At 49.3% G+C, this 18,224-nt stretch overlaps 1 protein-coding gene across 1 annotated transcript in view; it reads left to right on the top strand.

Annotated features, from left to right (window-relative positions):
- The window catches only part of LOC111145085 (ADAM metallopeptidase domain 12), a 319,525-nt gene that overhangs the window by 258,219 nt on the left and 43,082 nt on the right, over positions 1–18,224 (top strand). The window contains exons 12-13 of the mRNA XM_022499714.1: positions 12,886–13,063; positions 17,693–17,782. Of these exons, the coding sequence (XP_022355422.1) occupies positions 12,886–13,063; positions 17,693–17,782 (268 nt within the window). The remainder of the gene's footprint in view (positions 1–12,885; positions 13,064–17,692; positions 17,783–18,224) is intronic.

Here is an 18,224-nt window from a genome sequence, read left to right as displayed (position 1 = left end):
AGAGCTCAGCAAATCATTTCAAAGGTGTATTTTTTCCCTTTACCAGAGGTTTTCTAATAGCCTTTACTTGATTTATACCTTATTAGCAATTTCTAAGTTTTCTCTTTTGCTGAGTTTGTGCTTTTGTGTAAATCTTTTCTATTTGGTTCTCGTTTATGATCTCACATTCCCGTCCAGAGAGTGGTGTTTTTAATTTTCTCAGATGGAAAGAAACTTCCTAAGCAAGTGGGTGAATTAATCACAAAAACCCACAGCGAGGGGGAGGTCAGGCCGCCCAAGCAACCCTCAGCCATCCATCACCCACTGTAGAACTTCCAGGCTGCTTTTAATCTGCCATATTATCCCAATGTGGTCTCTCCCTTACCTCATGGGGTCCCCTCGAGAGCGGTGAGTGGATTAAATGAGATCACATGTCTTTGTAAATTGTAAATCACTCCACAAATACACAGCAGCGCGAGTACTGTTGTTACTTAGCTTGCGGGGTCTAAATCGTGGAGGGCCTCTTCCAGAACCCCTGTTCGGAGCTGCTGGAAGCACCACCAGTGCCACAGAATAGTAACTGAGCAACGCACCCACAGTCTCAGTGTGAACAGCTCAGCGTAGGCTGGCCCTTGGCCAGACACCTGCCTTCCCCCAACTTCCTCCGCACTCCTGGTTTCAGGCACGAGCAGCAAACGTTCAAAATGTTGCTCAAGCCTTAGCCTCGAAGGGGACCCAAAAAGAGGTGAATCCTGATTGCTTTCGTGATATTCAGGTCGCCCCGAATCAGAAAGAACCAATTCCAGATGGTGGCAAGGGGGAAAGCATAGCCCTTAGCATGCCTTGTGTCTTCTTTATCGAGACTTTCCAGAATCTGAACTCCAGAACCTTCAGCACCTGCCCGTCATTGACAAATGGGACCTGATGTCCGGGGAGAACCACACTCGTGCCCACGCCCGCTTCAAGGTGGCGGCGTGAGGTCAGCAACACCTTGCAGGGATGGTCCGAGGGGCTTCCTGACAGGTCGTACCATTAATGACCGCAACACCTGGAAAGGTCTAGAAGTGTGCGCGAGCGTAGTTCATGTGAAGACCTGTCTTGGAAAGCAGTCTTGGGCAAAAGCAGTATCTGGGGGTTCGAGTGGGAGTTAGACTCAGTGGGGTCCACTGGCTCGTCAGCTGCTTGGAGCACTGGGGCTGAAAGTGTGGCAGATGAAGCCACACTTAGGGGAGTAAGAAAAATGTGAATCGTTTGAACACATGCGGAAAAAGATGTTTAGCATCACTGTAAATGTCACTTCTAGAGTGGATCCCCAGGAAGCAGTGCTGGCATTCAAGAAGTGCTCTTGGGGCTTCCTTTATTTTTTTGAGGGAAGTTCTCTGTTGGAAAGAGCTGGAGGAAGGGAGCCTGTCGTGGGGCGAAGGAGGCGGAGTCTGGGACGCACGCTAACCCGAGATCTCACACGCTCTCCTAGAAGTGGGGGTGACAGCCAGGAACAGGACATTCTTCTCGCCTCATGGAATTTGCACTCTCTGGGCGAAGACAGACTTGAAAAACAGTACATTGAAAATCGCAGGTTAAAGAGCTTTGAAAGACACAAAGGAAGAGGATGGAAAGGAAACACATGGGCGAGGGGCCCCACTTGAATTGGGGCTTGGGGAGGAACTCTCTTGGAGGTGACCTTGAAGTGAAGACCAAAAGGAAGGGCGGGTCAGAGAGCCTGCAAGGGTGGGGGCGGACCTGGGTTTGGGCGGAGGAGATGGGGGGGGCAGTGCTGACAGCAGGCCAGGGCCTTGTGGGGGGCTGGGTCAGGATGGGGGTGGGGCCTGGGGGCACAGGTTGCTGGTGCTGCTGGAGAGAAGGAGGTTTCGGAGGAGTAGGAGCAAGCAAAGCCCCGGTCCACCAGGTTGGAAGGAGGTTTTGTCTCCAGGGCAGTGAGAAGTCCTTGCAGGGTTTTAGGCAGAGCAGTAATCTGATCTGACCTAAACTTTCAAGCTTTCTTCCCTTCTAAGATCACCAGTGTCTGAGCTAGGATCGCTTGCCAAATTAAGGGGTTTGTGTCTATTTTAAAAAGGCAGGGTGTGCTTCTTATTTAAAAAAAAAAAAAAAAAAAAAAAGACGCCAAAGTGATAGGCTATAAATTCTAGTTCTATTTTTGTGTAATTAATAGGCATTTGGAATTCAGTGACAAGGGTTCTGCTTTAGCACATGGGGCGGAGCACCCCTCCCCCAACACCCTCGCTTCTCCAGCCTTGCATATGTGATGTACGAAGTGCTCTTCTGTTTAGGAGTTCACTTTGCTGTCCCTACAGTAAGCATCCTTTAAGGCCTCGACTTCAAAGAGCCGTGGAAGAGCCCTCTCGCACTCCGTGTGTGCACGAGTGTGTGTGTTTGTGTGTGCGTCTGAAAGGAATTCCTGCATAGTTTTAAGGCTGATGCTAAGATTAGGGGTTTGGAGCTGTTTGGGTTTGTTTTGTCCAGACTGGCAAATGGCTCCTGAGCAAAGAATGTTCCGCGGCTGCCAACAGAGAACAGAGAGCAGCGTGTTACGCGCCCAATATAACACAGGTTAAGGAAATCAGAGGAGGATGGCCCCTCACTCTTCAAGTGGTGTAAATAGTTTACATTAAGCCCAGGTTGGACATTCAGGAGTAACATCTCCAACTGGATCGAAGAAGCACATTTAAGCCGAAAGCATCGCCACGCTGTGTCCTCCAAAGTTGGTATCATCGGTTCATTCAGTCCCATTGAGCTCAATTCAGGAAACATTCATTGCATACCTACTCGCTGCACAGCTGTCTGGACGCGGAGCACATCTGGATGGCCTCCACCCGGGTTCAACCTTCTCTGATGAAAACTAAGAAGACATCAGGCCTGCCTCTGACTCAGGACCAGCCCACTGCAGGAAATGGGGTTAGGCAACCAGTCATCACAAAACCACTCATTTACTCAGCTCGTATTTACTGTGCCCCTGTGTGCCAACTCCCGGGGAGCAGAGTGAGGGCACAGACACAGAAGGCAGGAAGCTTCTGGAAACTCATACTGCGGTGGGATGACAGGCAAGTAAACCGTGCTGATTACGTGCTAGAACCTCAGGACTCTGCCGGGGGACATTTTTGGGGCCATGAGGCTCCCTGCAGGGTCACCTAATCTAGTCTCTTTACATGGTCCTGGATTTCATAGCATCTCACTGATAAGTACTGCCGCTGCAAGATAAGGAGACATTCTTTGACATAACCGTTATACCAATTCACACTTAAAAACAACGAGAATTCATTGTGAACGAAGAGCAAAACATTGAAAGGGATGGTGGGCAGGGAAGATGTCCAGGAACACAGTCCAGTCTGAACCCTGAAGAACTGAACGGGGTTGGGCAGGCTGCCCAAGATTTTCTAGCTCACATTACTGGAAAACTGGTTTTCTGTTTGAGGAGACCTCTATCTGAAAATGTGTTTCAAGGAACTAAAGGGAGTTTTTCAGTGAAAGATTCCTCAGAGTTTGGGATGTGATTAGGAATAGATAGAAATTAGATGTATTCGGGAAGTCTGTACTCTTTGTAGAACTCGCATTCTTGAAGAGTGCAAAATACACATAATTAAAACTCACCCCCCCCCTTTGAACGCTGAGGAACTGAGATCATGAAATACATTTATCATAAGGGGATTTTAAAAGAACGGGTTTGTGGGAAATCATTTCCCGTATTAACTCTTCATTTAAAGATGATTATTTCTTTTTCTCAGTGAAAGGTTAAAGAAAGGCTTTGCTTCAGTCTTCAAAGTGAAGGGGGGGAAATGGAAATCTTTATCCAAGGAGGGGACAGAATGAGGGACTCTAGTAACACTTAAACACTGCTGCTCAGAATCGGCTTAATTATCCAGCCAGAGTTATTCTGTTGGCTATATCCTGACATTATCATAATGGGGAAAGGAACTGGCAGGAGAGATTCTTGAAAAGAGTTCAAGAAAGCACACCGATACGGAGAATGTTCTTACTCCTCTCTGTGTCAATAGCTGGTACTCGCTGGAAAATAAACGGGCATTTGGCTACATTTAATGCAGTGCCCCAGTACTAAAAGTCACTGCCCAGGCACAGTAGAATCCTCCTCCTCTCTTAAGCTAGACGCAAAACAGAGAGGTCAAGCTGGAGAGCTGGGTCGGCATAGCCCCTGCTTCTTAAATAACCCAGTTTGGGGGAAATGCCCGTAGGAAAACTTGACTTTGCCCCTAGAGGATTGCATTCCAGTGTCCTAGAGCGTTGGTAAACCATGTGGGTATTACTGGGTACTACCCAGTAAACTGTGGGTATGGCTATGTCTGTTTTAAAGAGAAGAGAGCTGGGGCTCAGAAAGTTGAATGAACTGCCTACATTTTCCAAAACTACCCAACCGGAAGTTCCAGGACATAAGGCTGAGTTGCCAGGTACTGAACCCCTGCCTTCCCACTTTCCTAGGACTTCCCTCAAATAAAAATTTGCAGCAGCTAAACCTCAGGAAGAGGAGAAGGGCATGTGTCCTGGGGTAATGGTCAGAGAGAAGCATGCTCACCTTCCAGATGGAGGTTTCGAGGGACCTCCTTGCCTCTGGGCTGTATGCATTAAGGTTGAGGACGAGTGGTGGGGAACTGGGCCATTCAGCCTACCTCTGAGTTTGCCACATGGACATGGCCCCAGCCATGTTTGGGTTTTGTGTGAGGACTGAAGCCTTCTCGGTACAGCTCAATGTCCCTGGATGACTTCTGGGAGGCAGGCGAGCTGCCCCAATTTTAAAAACATTTAGTTCGTCAGACTTCCTTCAAGTTATGTTACAACAGCAAAGAATTATTTCCTGTCATTGCTCGTTAATCCAGCATTTTATTTGTGGTAGAACATGTGTGAAAACATTATAGCTGAAACTCTGCCAATGTTTCCCTCCCCCTCCTATGCACACAGACACACACCCATGGCTTCCTCCTCTCCCCAGGTCATATGGCACGGAGGCTCCAGGGTGAGGTCAAGGGTAAACGTTTAGGCCTCTCTGCCATCAACGATATCCAGCAGAACCCACCTCAAGCTCCGCTAGGTCAGAAATTGTGTGTATTTTGCCCTTGCCTAGTTCCCAGCACCTAAAACAGTGCCTGACATGTGGTGAAGTGCAGTAAGTACTTCCTGAATGAAAGGCTAAATTGCTAGAAGGATGGGTGCTTGGATGAGTGGATCATGAGGAATGGATGGAAGCAAGGAACAGTGGGTGAATGGATAATGGTTGTAGAAGGAAGGACCGATGGATGGCTGGAAGAAGGATGGATGGGTCAGTGGATGAATAAATAATGGTGGGTGGAATGATGGGTGGACGGACAGACAGACGGACAGATGGTGATCGCCGCACAATCAGATATATGCAGAGTGAGGCCGTCTTTCCACCTTTTGTATAATGGCTGAACCTCTGGAGAGAAGGTTCTGAGATGGCTGTCTTTTATAGTAAGAGCTGAGAAAACCCAGGGAAATGGGTGGTAAATAGTGACGGAATCCACTGCCTTTTTTTCAGACGTACTCTGGAGAGCAGGGTGGCAGGAGCAATTTGCTTCCAAAAAGTGAAGTCCTTCTCAAAGCGGCTTCTCCTGAAAGCCTTTGCTTGATTTAGCTGAAGTGGGAGGAGAGGGCTCAAAAATATAAAATCTAAAAGTCGTGGTAAGAGTAAGGCCCTATAGACTTCACAGACCACTCCCTGGTCTGCAGAGAGCTTTCTTATCTCCTTTCTCATTTAATCGCACCTATGAGAAAAGGGCAATATAATCATCTCCATTTTACATAGGAGAAAACCGAGGTTTGGGGAGCCTACCGGCCCATAGGTAGTGTGGATCAGACTCCAGACGTCAGCCCACAGCTTCTGGTTCTCGGCCCATTCCTCCGCGCCTCCCCACGTGTGTCTGAGCAGAGGAGCCTTTGGTTCCAAATCACGGGGTGCAGGGGTGCAGGGTGGGGTGGAGTCAGGGGCCAGCCCAGTGTCGGGAGCTCAGTGAGACAAGGACAGGACTCACGCAAACTTCAGTCCTGGCTGGGTGGCTTGGAGGTATCTGGCATGACTACTTCTTCTACCATAATTGATTCAAAGTGGCTTCCCCGTTACAGACTCTAAGAGGCAGCAGCAACTGGCAAAATCTGCCTGCCATGATGAGAAGGTCTGTCTGCTCTGGCGGGAAGAGAACAGCATTCTCTCCGGCATGCAGACTGCCCCTGACTCACCTCGGGGTCTGTTTGCATCTGCCAGAGCTCAGTCCCTGATGAGCCCACGCAGAGACAGGGGCCTTTTCTTACAATGAAGCTGAGAAACTCACCTGAGACACAGTCTCTGATGGGCCGGGTCCCCTGCCTTGAGCCCCCCGACTCTGCAGGCCTGGGTTCAGGAGGAAACCGCCATCAGCACACAGAAGTGAGAGGTCTGATTTCTGGAAACGTCCAGAGACCTCCCCTGTACCTCTCAACGGACCGGTGGAGCGCAGTTGGCCTCTTTCTTTATTAAAAATTTTAGGAAATTATATTTGTGCTTTAATTGTTTTCCAGGGAGGAGGAGCAGAGGTCAAAGTTCACATGTAAAAACATGAATTATAATGTGCCCCAGATGGCTTCCTTCTGAATCCCAGGTGTTTGCTATTAACAATGGAAATGTCCTACTAAGGACGTCTTTGATCATTTGCTCCTGGCCTCGTGCTTTCCTTCGCCTCCTGCGGCCCATCTGGTAGGCCCACTGGGTCAGCGTTTGGCCCTAATGCAGTCACTTTCCGTTCCTGGAGCTGACAGGAGGAATTCCTTTCGGTCACCCCGGGTTTCATTCTGGCGTGTGAGCCAGGGTTCTCAGGGTCGTGCCCTGTGCCCCCACGGGTGGGCAGAAGGCAGACTCAGGGTCACTTCTGCCCCTCTCCACACACACCTGGGAGGGTCTCCCAGCAGAGCCACGCTGCTTTCCAGGTGGAAGAGCCCTTCCTTCCTCTGCCCACAGCTTGTTGGGGCCGGAGCATGCTCCCAGCCTCCCCCAGGCGTGTGCCTTCTCGATAAATCCCGAGACGGGGCCTCTGCTTCCCATTACACCAAAGACATTCAGGGAGGTCCCTGAAGGTACGTGCGGGATCTTGGGGTTTTGCTTCCGCCTCTACCTGACTTCAGGGAGCCCAGGCCTCGGACAGCTGCCTATCCATGCATGCTGATGGACCTGGCTCAGTCATCTGTTCCGGGTCCTGCTTGAGACTGCCCCGAGGCCGCCGCCCTGGAAGTAACTTCTAGAAGCTGCTCCCCAAGGCCTCCTGACTGCCTTGGAGGCAAGGTGGGCTGCCCGTACAGACCATGGGACGTCAGGTCAGAGAGCTGTGTTCTGTGACCTGAGATGACTGTGCGGAGGTACATAAGCTCTCAGAGCCTCGTGTCCCTCTCTGCAAAATAGAAATGATGTAATCTGACTCATGGGGGTATGGGTGAGTGAGAAGGCCCCCGGAGCCCCTGGCCCACAGCAGGGGCTCGCTGACCATTGATATCTATGCGCGTTACCCCTGACCGGGGTCTGGGCGGGGGGAACGCCTGCAACGGGCGGACCTCCCTGAGCGGCACCTCCATCCCGCCAAGCTGCCCAAGACCAGGCTGGTCCCAACAGCACCGCCTTCTTGCTCGCACTTCGATTCCGGACTCGCTGATCGAGTTTTCAGTCCTGGGCACAACTGTGAGAAAACTAAAGGTTTTGTTTTTTTGAAGACGGTCCTAGAATCTTTGGTTTGAAACTTGACCAGGTTATCGGTGACCTCCTGCACCCTCTTCCTGTACACAGGCCTCGGGCTCAGCTAGGAAGGAACGATGATAGCCACACCGGGTTTGCGCTCCTGGAGGGAGGAGGGAGGAGGAGGCATCAGCTCTGAACTGTTAACTAATGAGTTGCTTTTGAAAAAAAGGTCTTCGGGCTAGTTGTGGAGGGAATGCTCCAGAATGAGTCATGAGATGGTTTCTCCGAGCACGGGGGCCAGGTGTGCTCTGTTCGGGCCTGGCCTGGGCTGTGGAGGGCGGGATTAGAGGACCGGCGAGAGGGTGCTTCCGTGACCCGAGCTTCGGGAAAGACTCTGAAGGAGCCTCCAGGGTCCACGGCCAAGTGTGGCAGGTAAAAGGGGTCCAAGTGCGTTTTTGTTTGTTGCTGCTCCTCAGTCCCTGCTCCGGTTGAGTGAGAGAAAACCCAGCCCTTCCATTCTGGAGCTGGGTCTTTTCGCTCCTTTCACACCGTGTATGCATTTAATTGAGGGATCGTACTTAACTGCCTGCTATCTCTTGGCCTCCTGAGTCACTTTCCTCTCAAGCTGACATGTACTTGTGGTTTTAAAGTCTAAAGATTGCTATGTTTGGGCCACAATTAGGATAAATTCTCCATCCTGTCGAAATGTTTCTAGGTCTTTGAATGTACAAGGCACTTGTAGTCAGTAATTTGAAGTAGCAAAGCAGCGATTCTAAAAAGAAATACACAGCTGCTTCCTATGAACACGGCACTCAGCCTCTCCCCGTGCTCCGAAGGTAAGTGGAGGCTCGCCCCACTTCTGCCGGAAGCTCACTGACCTTGACCCGTGGCATGTAAAGTAGTCGTGGTACCCCCTTCCTACAGATGTGAAAATGAGGCTCCGTTTTAAAACGTGGCTTTTGTTGTGATAGATGGGGTGCTCAGAATCCATCTTCCACTTCGGATTTTTCTCCCCCGGCTCCGTGCAACACGTGCCCCCACCCCCAGGCCTGTGGAGTATGTCACTTCTCCTGTCAGGAGGAAATAAAACTCCACTCTAGTCTGCAAAAAGAGCCCAGCAGGAAGCAGAATGTCGGCACCACATTTTCTAGAACTAGCTATGCCTTAATCATTTATCAGCTGTGCGAAAAGTGAGGCGGTGGTGGTGGTTCTCTCTCTTCCAATCGATTTAAGCAAATCTGGAAGGCTTCCCATCTGACCCGGCTTCCTGCGACGCTGGCTTTTCCTGTCCCACGGTTGTGTCACCTCCAAGGGGTTCCTAGCAGCTGTGCAGGCCACTTCCCTTCCTTCCTCGGGTCACTTCTGTGTCTTTCCTGCAGTCAGCACAGACTGATGTCCCCCCCAGAGCTTGGAGCTGGGAACCCGGACTCTGGGACCCAACCCACATTTATTAGAGGCGAGGACGTCTAGGGAAACCTGGCGCACAGTCACCTCCCGTCCCCCTCAATCCAGCCTGGTCACACCTGCTTTCCCTGGCCGCCTCATTTCCAACAAGAAGGGCCATTGTCTCCGGATAATACCCGGAGAGCTTTCTCAAGGCAGATACTGCCGACTTCTACTGTCAGGGCTGATAAATTGGCCTAGTATGGGTCTCCCCACGAATATAGCAGGGAAATGTGCAATAGGCACCTGCAAGCAAAGAATTTTCCGACTGCAGATTTGTCAAAGTAAAATAACCCCTAATAATGTTTTACTTGGCAGCTTTGTGACGGCTACAGCACGAAGCCGGGCAACATTTACAGTGAGAAGCCTTAAGCGGGGTTCCTCTTTCGAAAAGTGGGTTTTGTGTTTTGTTTTCCCCCCATGTCCGCAGCTGTTTTGCCCACGTTTTATTTCTAACATAATTTTTTTTTTTTAAGATTTTCATTTATTTGACAGAGCACAAGTAGGCAGAGAGGCAGGCAGAGAGAGAGAGGAGGAAGAGGCAGGCTCCCTGCCGAGCAGAGAGCCCGATGTGAGGCTCGATCCCAGGACCCTGGGATCATGACCTGAGCCGAAGGCAGAGGTTTTAACCACTGAGCCACCCAGGTGCCCCCCACGTTTTATTTCTGACCTTGCACTCTGTGTGGTGTGTTTGCCCCCAAGTGCCCTTGGTAGTGAAACTTGAGGCAGAGGAGGATGTAACAGCAGAGGTCACGTCTGAGCAGGAGAAGGTCACTCCGCGTGGTGTCCGCCCATGAGCCGAAAGCAGCACTTTTTCTGGGTCCGACGTAGAATCACTGGGAAGCATTCTCGTGTGGAGGACAGGTGTCTTGCAGAAGGCCTTCTTTTCTAAATAATGTTCCCGTCTTATTGCTTTGCACCACTCTCTCTTTGCTATATGTCAATTCAATTAGCAGCTCTCCTGACATATTTGGCATAATTTACGAGAAGTGTTAAAAAGCACTTCATGATGAGCTTCCCGAAAGCTCTGGAAGGAACTGAGGCTTGTCTTTGTAAGCCACTGACCCTGGGCTACAGAAGACCTTCCATGGTATGGGCAACAATGTAGCCCAGTGTAGTGCTGTTTTCATCTGTGCTGTGGGGAACACGGCTCCCCCATGAGGCAGGAACAGAACCAACCAAAGGCAGGAAGAATTCCCACACTGCAGAGTTGGAAGCAAGAGGAAGGAACTTGCTTCAGACAGAAACCTCATGTTCCATGACCAGAACCTTCCGTGGCACTTTAATTAGTATATAGTGATGATTGGTTCATCATTCTGGTGCAACACTGAAGGATTTCCGAAAATGTATTCATGATTTGCATTTGGCTTTAAAAGACAGATAGATACTCATGGAATTTTTAGCATCTGCCTAAAAGTACATAATGTTTTCAAAATGCTGTACATTTGGGCTTTTTTTCCTTAGAGAATGGAACCACGGTGTAAAACAGAACAATTTCTAATTTGAGTGCGTGGAAGGTGACCTTTGATGCACCTAGATTGTATTTCTTATTTTCTGACCTAAGTAGATGTGGGTTTATCCCTATTACCTTTATGACCTCTCAGTTTTAAATCTAGGTCAGATGTTCTCAAACCTTAATTTTGATAAATAATGTCAGAGCATGGATGAACCTTGAAAACATTATGCTAAGTGAAAATAGCCAGATATAAAAGGTCACTTTGCATGATTACATTTCTATGAAATGTCCAGAACAGGCAAATCCAAAGAGACAGAAAGCAGGTTGGTGGTTGACAGGGACTGTGGGGAGGAGGGAATGAGAAGTGATGGCTTAATGGGTACGGGCTTTGTTTGGGGGCTCAGGAAAATAAATGTTCTGGAACTCCTAGTGGGGACAGTGGTACAATATTATGAATGTTGTAACAGCTACTACATGGCATACTTTTAAATGGAGGACTCTGTTATGTGAATTGTACCTCTATTTTTAAATCACCTGGAGGGCTAATTAAAACACAGGTTGCTGGGCCCCAACCCTGAGTTTTTCTGACTCGGTAGGTCTGGGTGGGGCCTGGGCATTTGCGTTTCCAGTAGGTTTCCAAGTGATGCTGATGGGAGGACCACACTTGGAGAAATACCAATCCAGGCATATGGTGGGCAGCGGGAGGTTATGTCCTTTGTGGTTTTTTTTAAGATTTTATTTATTTATTTGACAGACAGAGATCACAAGTAGACAGTGAGTAGAGAGGCAGGCAGAGAGAGAGAGGAGGAAGCAGGCTCCCTGCCAAGCAGAGAGCCGGATGCGGGGCTCAATCCCAGGACCCTGGGATCATGACCTGAGCTGAAGGCAGAGGCTTTAACCCACTGAGCCACCCAGGCGCCCCTGTCCTTCGTGTTTAAATCAGCACATCAAGGGTGTCTTGGTCACTGGCCATGTTCTGGCCGTCCCCTCCAGGTAATGCAGTGTGCGCGGACCTCCATCATGAGGGAAATGGGTTTTGAAATAACTGAACTTGGAATCAAATCCGGGTTCTTCCATCCCCTAACTGTAAACTCACAAAGCAACCCTTCGTCTTGCTGGCAAAATGAGAACAGTCCTACATGTCTCACTGGTTTTCTTGGAAGTTTTAAGTCCAAAAGAAAAAAAGTATAAAGGGAGAAAGAAATATTACTGAGAAAGCACCCGCCATGCCACCCAGCTTAAAGAAGTTTCTCAATATTAGTTATTTTTGAAAATATGTAGATATGTTAACCGAATATAATTATAATTTTTATATGAATCCTATGTTAGATGGATAAGTATGCGTGGTATATTTATGCATATGTAAATATGCGTCCATAGTTTATTTCTATGGATGGAGAGGGGGTGTGGGGCATGGGTGTGTCCCGTAGCTCCCTTGGCAAAGGCCCTACAGGGGGACAGTGGGAAGGGCTCCAACCACATTTGGGATCCTCCTCAGAGCTTGGATTATCATAGACTCTTGGAGACTCCTTCTTGAGTAAGGAAGTGGGTAAGTGATTCCATGAAAGAGTAGTGAACACACTACCCAAAAACTTTAATTCTGCTGTCACCCAAAGCTCAGAGGCAGAGTTGGTACCTAGGAAGTAGGGTGATGAGCTTGGCTGTGCCAAGCATCTTCCTGATGTCCTTCTTTTCCTTGTGACTGAATTGAAGAAATCGCCATCTTAGTAATCACTGGGCTGATAGATACATCCTGTCCGTGAGTTCTTGACACTGTGCTGGGGAGTTGCTTCTATACCTCGTTCATGGTCCATTGGCACATTTTTCATCAAGATGAATGAACTGTTCTTTGACTCCTTAAACCAAGACCTCAACAGTTCACTGGACATTCTGCAACCAGTGGCTGTTTGGATGTAAACGTTTTCAAATATACATCGATTAGAATTGTATTGTATCAGAGGAATCTAATATTTGGTGCCATCAAATTCCCTTTGGAGATTTGTAATCATTTTAACTCACTGATTACTGTTTATTGGAGGAAGAGCCATTGGGTTAAGTATAACTTCAGATATTCTCTATTTGCTTATCATTCAAAAATAGTTTGCTTGGGGCAACTGGGTGGCTCAGTCGGTTAAGCGTCCAACTCTTGGTTTCGGCTCAGATCGTGATCTTAAGGTCATGAGATTGAGCCTCATTTTGTGTGAGGTCGTTAAGCCTTTGTTCCTGGGGATGAACAGTGGACATGTGGGCAGGTATCGTCAGCGGGTGCCATGAACACCTGCCTGTCCTGTGCCTTGACAGCTGACTGTTCCAGCTCTTTCCACAGGTTCCCGTTCCCCATGGTGTTCAGCAGCTGTAGCAAGAAGGACCTGGAGGTCAGCCTGGAGAAGGGCGTGGGGATGTGCCTCTTCAACCTGCCGGAAGTGAAGCAGTCTTTTGGGGGCCAGAAGTGTGGGAACGGCTATGTGGAACAAGGGGAGGAGTGTGACTGCGGGGAGCCCGAGGTAAGAGACTCGTCCCGGGACCGTGGTCTTGTGGCCGTGGCTCACAAAGCAGTGTGTGTGTGGAAGAAGGATGCTGCAGAATGAAAGTGCTAGAAACTCGGGAGGCAAAGTCCTAAACGGCCACCTCAAGCAGCCACACAAGCCAAGGTAGCTCTCTTGAATTGTGACAATGGTGGCTCTGGTTGGAAATGTTAAAGAATCTTCTGTGTTGAAGGATACTGTGTAGGTGAGGGGAGCTGAGGACAAGAACAATGGAGAAGCATTTAGCTTTGAGTTTAACAGAGAAGAAAGCTTAGGAATGCTAGCCTCAGATGGCTAATAAGCGTCATTTCTTTCTCTTTGTAAGGCGAGCAACCAGAGGGGAATTTGAATAAGCAACATTCATTTTGAACGAAGAGCTCCCGCCCCCGTTGCATCTCTGCCTGATGCACGGTCACCTTTGTATGCACGAGCCGAGGCTCTGGGCTTCTGCCTCCTCCCTCGTTAGCTTTCAGAAGCAATAAGCCAAAGCAGGAAACAGATTTATCCAGCAAAGGGCTTACTTAACCCTGTTTCCCAGCCAATGTCAGGAAAATTTCTTGTTTCTGTAGGGCCCAAGATAAAGTTAATCAATGTAAAAATTATAACAACCCACTTTCTGATCTCTGAATGATCTTGAGCAGGAAAGAGAAAGACAGGACACAGTGAAACCTCCTGGTAAAAGCAAGTGCCTCCTGGAAGCTCGGAGGAGGTTGTGTTTAGAATAAATCAAAGCGAGCTGTTTGTATCGCAAGACTTCTGCATGTGGGATCCCCTCCCCGAGAGCCGATGCCAGCTGGAATGGCAGACGGGTTCAAGGCGGGCTTCACTGGATGGACAGACAGGCTTGGCGAGGGCTCAGGAAGAGCATGTTTGGGAGAGCTGCTCTGAAGGGGGTTGCTGGGGTGGAAGGAAAGAGGCAGAAACCTTGGATTCCTGGGTTTATCAGACAGGCAACTGATTGTAGAATCTCCTTCATCTGCCTAATCTCCCAGTCTCTGTGGTTTCACAAACCAGCGGGACCCATCTTGGACTCAGTCTGGCCATTTCTGCAAGAATGTCAGGAGTGAATAAGTACCAGGGGATGGGGTTTGTAGGGGCGGTCCTGTCAAATGTATGTGTGCCCTTTCCAAATCCGGGATTCATCTCTGATAGCAGCTCTGGTCCAGAGCAGCAGGAATTGTGGTCCCAATGTGCTGGGGAGGATGGCTGTGCGGGAGCGAGACCTCAGGCATGGGGCTGTAGAAACTCTTCTTCAGATTAGTGGAGGAGCACTTGAAACTGTCATGGGATGGGGCATGCAAAGGGGAAATTCCATAGAGTTTTTGTTAATTACCTGAAGAAGAAAAAAAACAAAATTAGTTTAAATTACCCGTAGTTCTCAGGAGAGGCCATGCGGACTTCAAACGGTTTGTCTTTGATTTGAACTCCTCGTAATTGCTTGTTTAATTTAAATAAATTTGACAGCTCTTCTTAGAGTCATGAACTCTCAGGTTTAGGATGACCATTAGCAGTGACTCGCTCCGTATTCCGGTATCAACACCGGCCCTGCTGCCACCCTCGCCCGCCATCATCACCCTCCCATATCACCCTACCATAACCACTGTCCTCCTCATCACTGCCATCCCCAGCATCAGCACCATCCCCGCCACCAGTACCCCACCACCATCACGTCAGCAAATGTTTGAGTGCCCGCAACTGGCCAGCCATGGCCGTGACCCTCCACGTCACCTCCATCGAGGAGGCGTTCAGCTTTGGGAGGGTGCTTACTGTCTCTCCAGGCAGGATGCAGTATCACAGGGTAGCGCCGATTAAATCCGACTCCTTCCTCGTGGACAGCCACATTCCACCTGCACATAGTTCCCAACTGGATATGTCTGGGGTTCAGGTCCTTACTTCACAGGGTAATTTCTTGATATTTGAAGAGAACTGGCATTCTCCTAGTCCAAAATCCTTTTGTCCAAGAACTCTTTCTTGGACAGTCACGGACTGTCCAAGTCATGGACGAGACTTTTGCTTCAATTTGCAGTTCTACAGCTTTTGCTTTTCAAACTGCGTCTAACATGGTAGCATCCTACAGGACCCAGTTTCCAAACCGCTGCGGCCAAAACTTACAGTCACAACTGGGCTCAGTTCGCCAGGGCTCTTTGTGTCTGTCCCCAGCGCTCAGGCACTGGAAGTACTTGTTACCCCCGTGCTTCTATTGGCCCGCATACCCCCTCACCCATAGAGGGACTTGGTGTCTCACCATATCAGCGAGCAAATGGGATCAGAACAACTTCCCCAGCTCACAAGTGGACCCGGCTTCTGCCCCTTTGCTCCCAGAAATAACCTCCACTGTTTTCAAGAAGCAGTGCCGTAGACATGCCAGTGCGCTGCAGTGAAGAACCGGGTCCACCACCCGCACCCAAGAATGACAGGGTCTTTGCAGCATCCTCTAATGGCTTCATTATTCTTTTTTTCTTTGGAGACCTAGTGTTCATTGGCTCTGTTGAACTCTGCTATTGAGTGCTAAGTTAATATGTATATCAGCAGAGGAAGAATGTTTCTCTTCTGATAAGTACAGTCCTGTGGAAGAAAGAGATCCTGGGTTGTGACAAAGGCAAGTGGCTGCTGAAGCCTTCCGTGCAGGGCATGGATTTACATCCACCATAAGGATGTCCTGACAACTCACTCCTTCATCCGGCTAACAGGGTTGGGAAAGCAGCCCTGCCTCCTTGTTTAAAGTCAATAGAACGCCAGTAGCCTGCAAATATCCATTAAACTTAGTTATCTTTCTCACATTATCAATCCCCTTTGAAGTCAAAGCCATGCCGCTTGGCTGCGTTTCCATTTGAGCGGCTGCTTATAGTATCTGGTGGTTTGATCGGAGGTGGGGGGAGGTAGTTCTCAACGAATCTTAGGACCCAGTTTTCAGAGGGCTGATTTAACTTAGAAGCTCGGGGAAATCTGTGATTTGGTTAGTGTGTCATTAGTAGAGCCATTTAGACCTTAATGCGCAGCATGACACTGCTGTATATTTGATGATACTGATCAGGAATGCAATCAGTCAACTCCTTTAAAAAAAAAACAACTTCCTAAATTTTGTAAGATTGTAAGTCCATGAGTTAGAAACCCTTGCCGTCTTGAAAATTACAGCTATGACTTCTGGTTGGCACTTTTATCTTATTGTATATGTTATATACTCCGGATGTTTATAAAGTCCTTGAGCAAATTTAAAATTTAATAACTCTGGATGTATGTGTAACAGGGGCAAATGATAAACACCACATGAGAGCAATTCTGCAATTCACAGTCTTACACAGGGTACAGTTCAGAGATCTAGGATAGTCCCAAACCTTCTGGATTATCAACAAAATGTTGTTAATTGTGTTTATAATCCTAACGATAAACTCATTTGCAGAAGATGGTTTTCAGGACTAAACGACTTTACTCTTAAAACAGTACATGGTTGGCTTCCCTCTAGCTAATAGTGTATACATTCTTCTGCTCATGTCATATACTAAATAGAAGGACATTGATAAATTAATCCTAAAGACCCTATGACCTCTTCCTTCTTTGTTTTTTTTAAAAGATTTATTAATTTATTTGTTTGACAGATGAGATCACAAGTGGGCAGAGAGGCAGGTAGAGAGAGAGAAGGGGAAGCAGGCTCCCCGCTGACCAATGCGGGGCTCAATCCCAGGACCCTGAGACCATGGCCCGAGCCAAAGGCAGAGGCTTAACCCACTGAGCCACCCAGGTGCCCCTGACCTCTTCCTTCTGATAATTCAGTTTCTTCTAAAATGTGTGAAGTCCAGGTTATTGGGATATCCTAAAGTCCTAGGACTTCATGCTTACGCTAGGCACTATGCGTAGACCTTTTGTAGACAGCTAAGCGAAGATGTCCATCCCCTGTAGGGTTTTTTGCTAGAAAAAAAAGCAGGTTCTTGTGAAGAACAGCTTGGCAAAGGAGGTTTTCTCTCATTTCAGAGAGAACAATGCATGTAATATTTGATCTAACTGTTTAAATCCCTTGCAAATCAGTGGGCACAGGACCTTCCAGTGATCTAGGTCGTTATGCATTTCCGACCTGCGAGGTGCCTTGTCAGGTGGGGCAGCCCCGCTGGGCCGAGCAGGAGTCTTGGCTACAGCATTTGGTGGGATCTCGGCGAATGGTGGTCCGAACACAACCGGGGACTTCACGCCCTGCCAGCGTGCTCCGGATGAAGAGGGCCAGTCTTGGAAAGAGTTCCGTTGGTGCACGTCTCTGCGTGTTTCTAAGTCAGCTCCAAGCTTGCTGGTGATCCCGATACAGTTCGCTGTGGGGAGACGTGCCACATCCGCGAGCGTGGCCGGACTCGGTAGCCAGGCTTCCTGCAGGCTCCCTGCCTGCACCCCTCCAGAGGCACTGAGGGCCACGGACTCTCCCCGGGGGCTCACCCCGTCCGTTCAGAAGCACTTCCCAGAGGCTGGGTTTTGTCACAGATGAAGTCCCTCTCGGCCAGGCTGGTTTTCAGCTCAAGGGCCAGGCCCTCTGGTTCTTCCTTCCCTTTATGGGTCCCGCCTTCTGTGAGTAGTTGTCCCCTGTGACCTGCAGCCGTGTCACATGGAGCGCACCCCCCTCTGCAGGGATGTGTGAATCTTTGCTGCAACGCCAGCACGTGCACCCTGAAGCCGGATGCCGTGTGTGCCCACGGGCTGTGCTGCCGAGACTGCCAGGTGAGTTCTCTCGGCCCGAGGCCACCCCCGGGCCCCGCGGGTTCCTCTCTGGGGCAGGACACAGGACACCTGGGCTGTGAGAATGGTGGCCCCTGACCGCACAAGCCGGTGTCCCCCACCACCTCCTCTCACCATCACCCTCGCACACTTGAGGGCTACATCAGCTGTGATAAGTTATTTATTTGTGGGGTGAAAGCAACGCATCCAGAAAAACTCTGGCTCAGTGTTAAATGTGCCTGTTGTGCCATTGGAGGTGCGTGATGTCCCCAGTAATGGGACCAACTGGGGAGCCGGGCCCGACCCTTGTCACTCCACCCCTGCTTGACCCCAGGAGCACCTGCCTGCGGGGCCGAGAAGCCGTGTGGGCTCCTCCAGGGGTGTCGCGTCAACATCTGGATCCTGCCGTCCTCCTAACAGGGCACCAGCTGGCCAGCCCAGCCCA

The sequence above is a fragment of the Enhydra lutris genome, unplaced genomic scaffold, assembly GCF_002288905.1.
Source record: "Enhydra lutris kenyoni isolate GAN:26980312 unplaced genomic scaffold, ASM228890v2 scaffoldscaffold12, whole genome shotgun sequence".
Lineage (NCBI taxonomy): Eukaryota > Metazoa > Chordata > Mammalia > Carnivora > Mustelidae > Enhydra > Enhydra lutris.
This window is presented reverse-complemented; position numbering and strand designations above follow the sequence as displayed.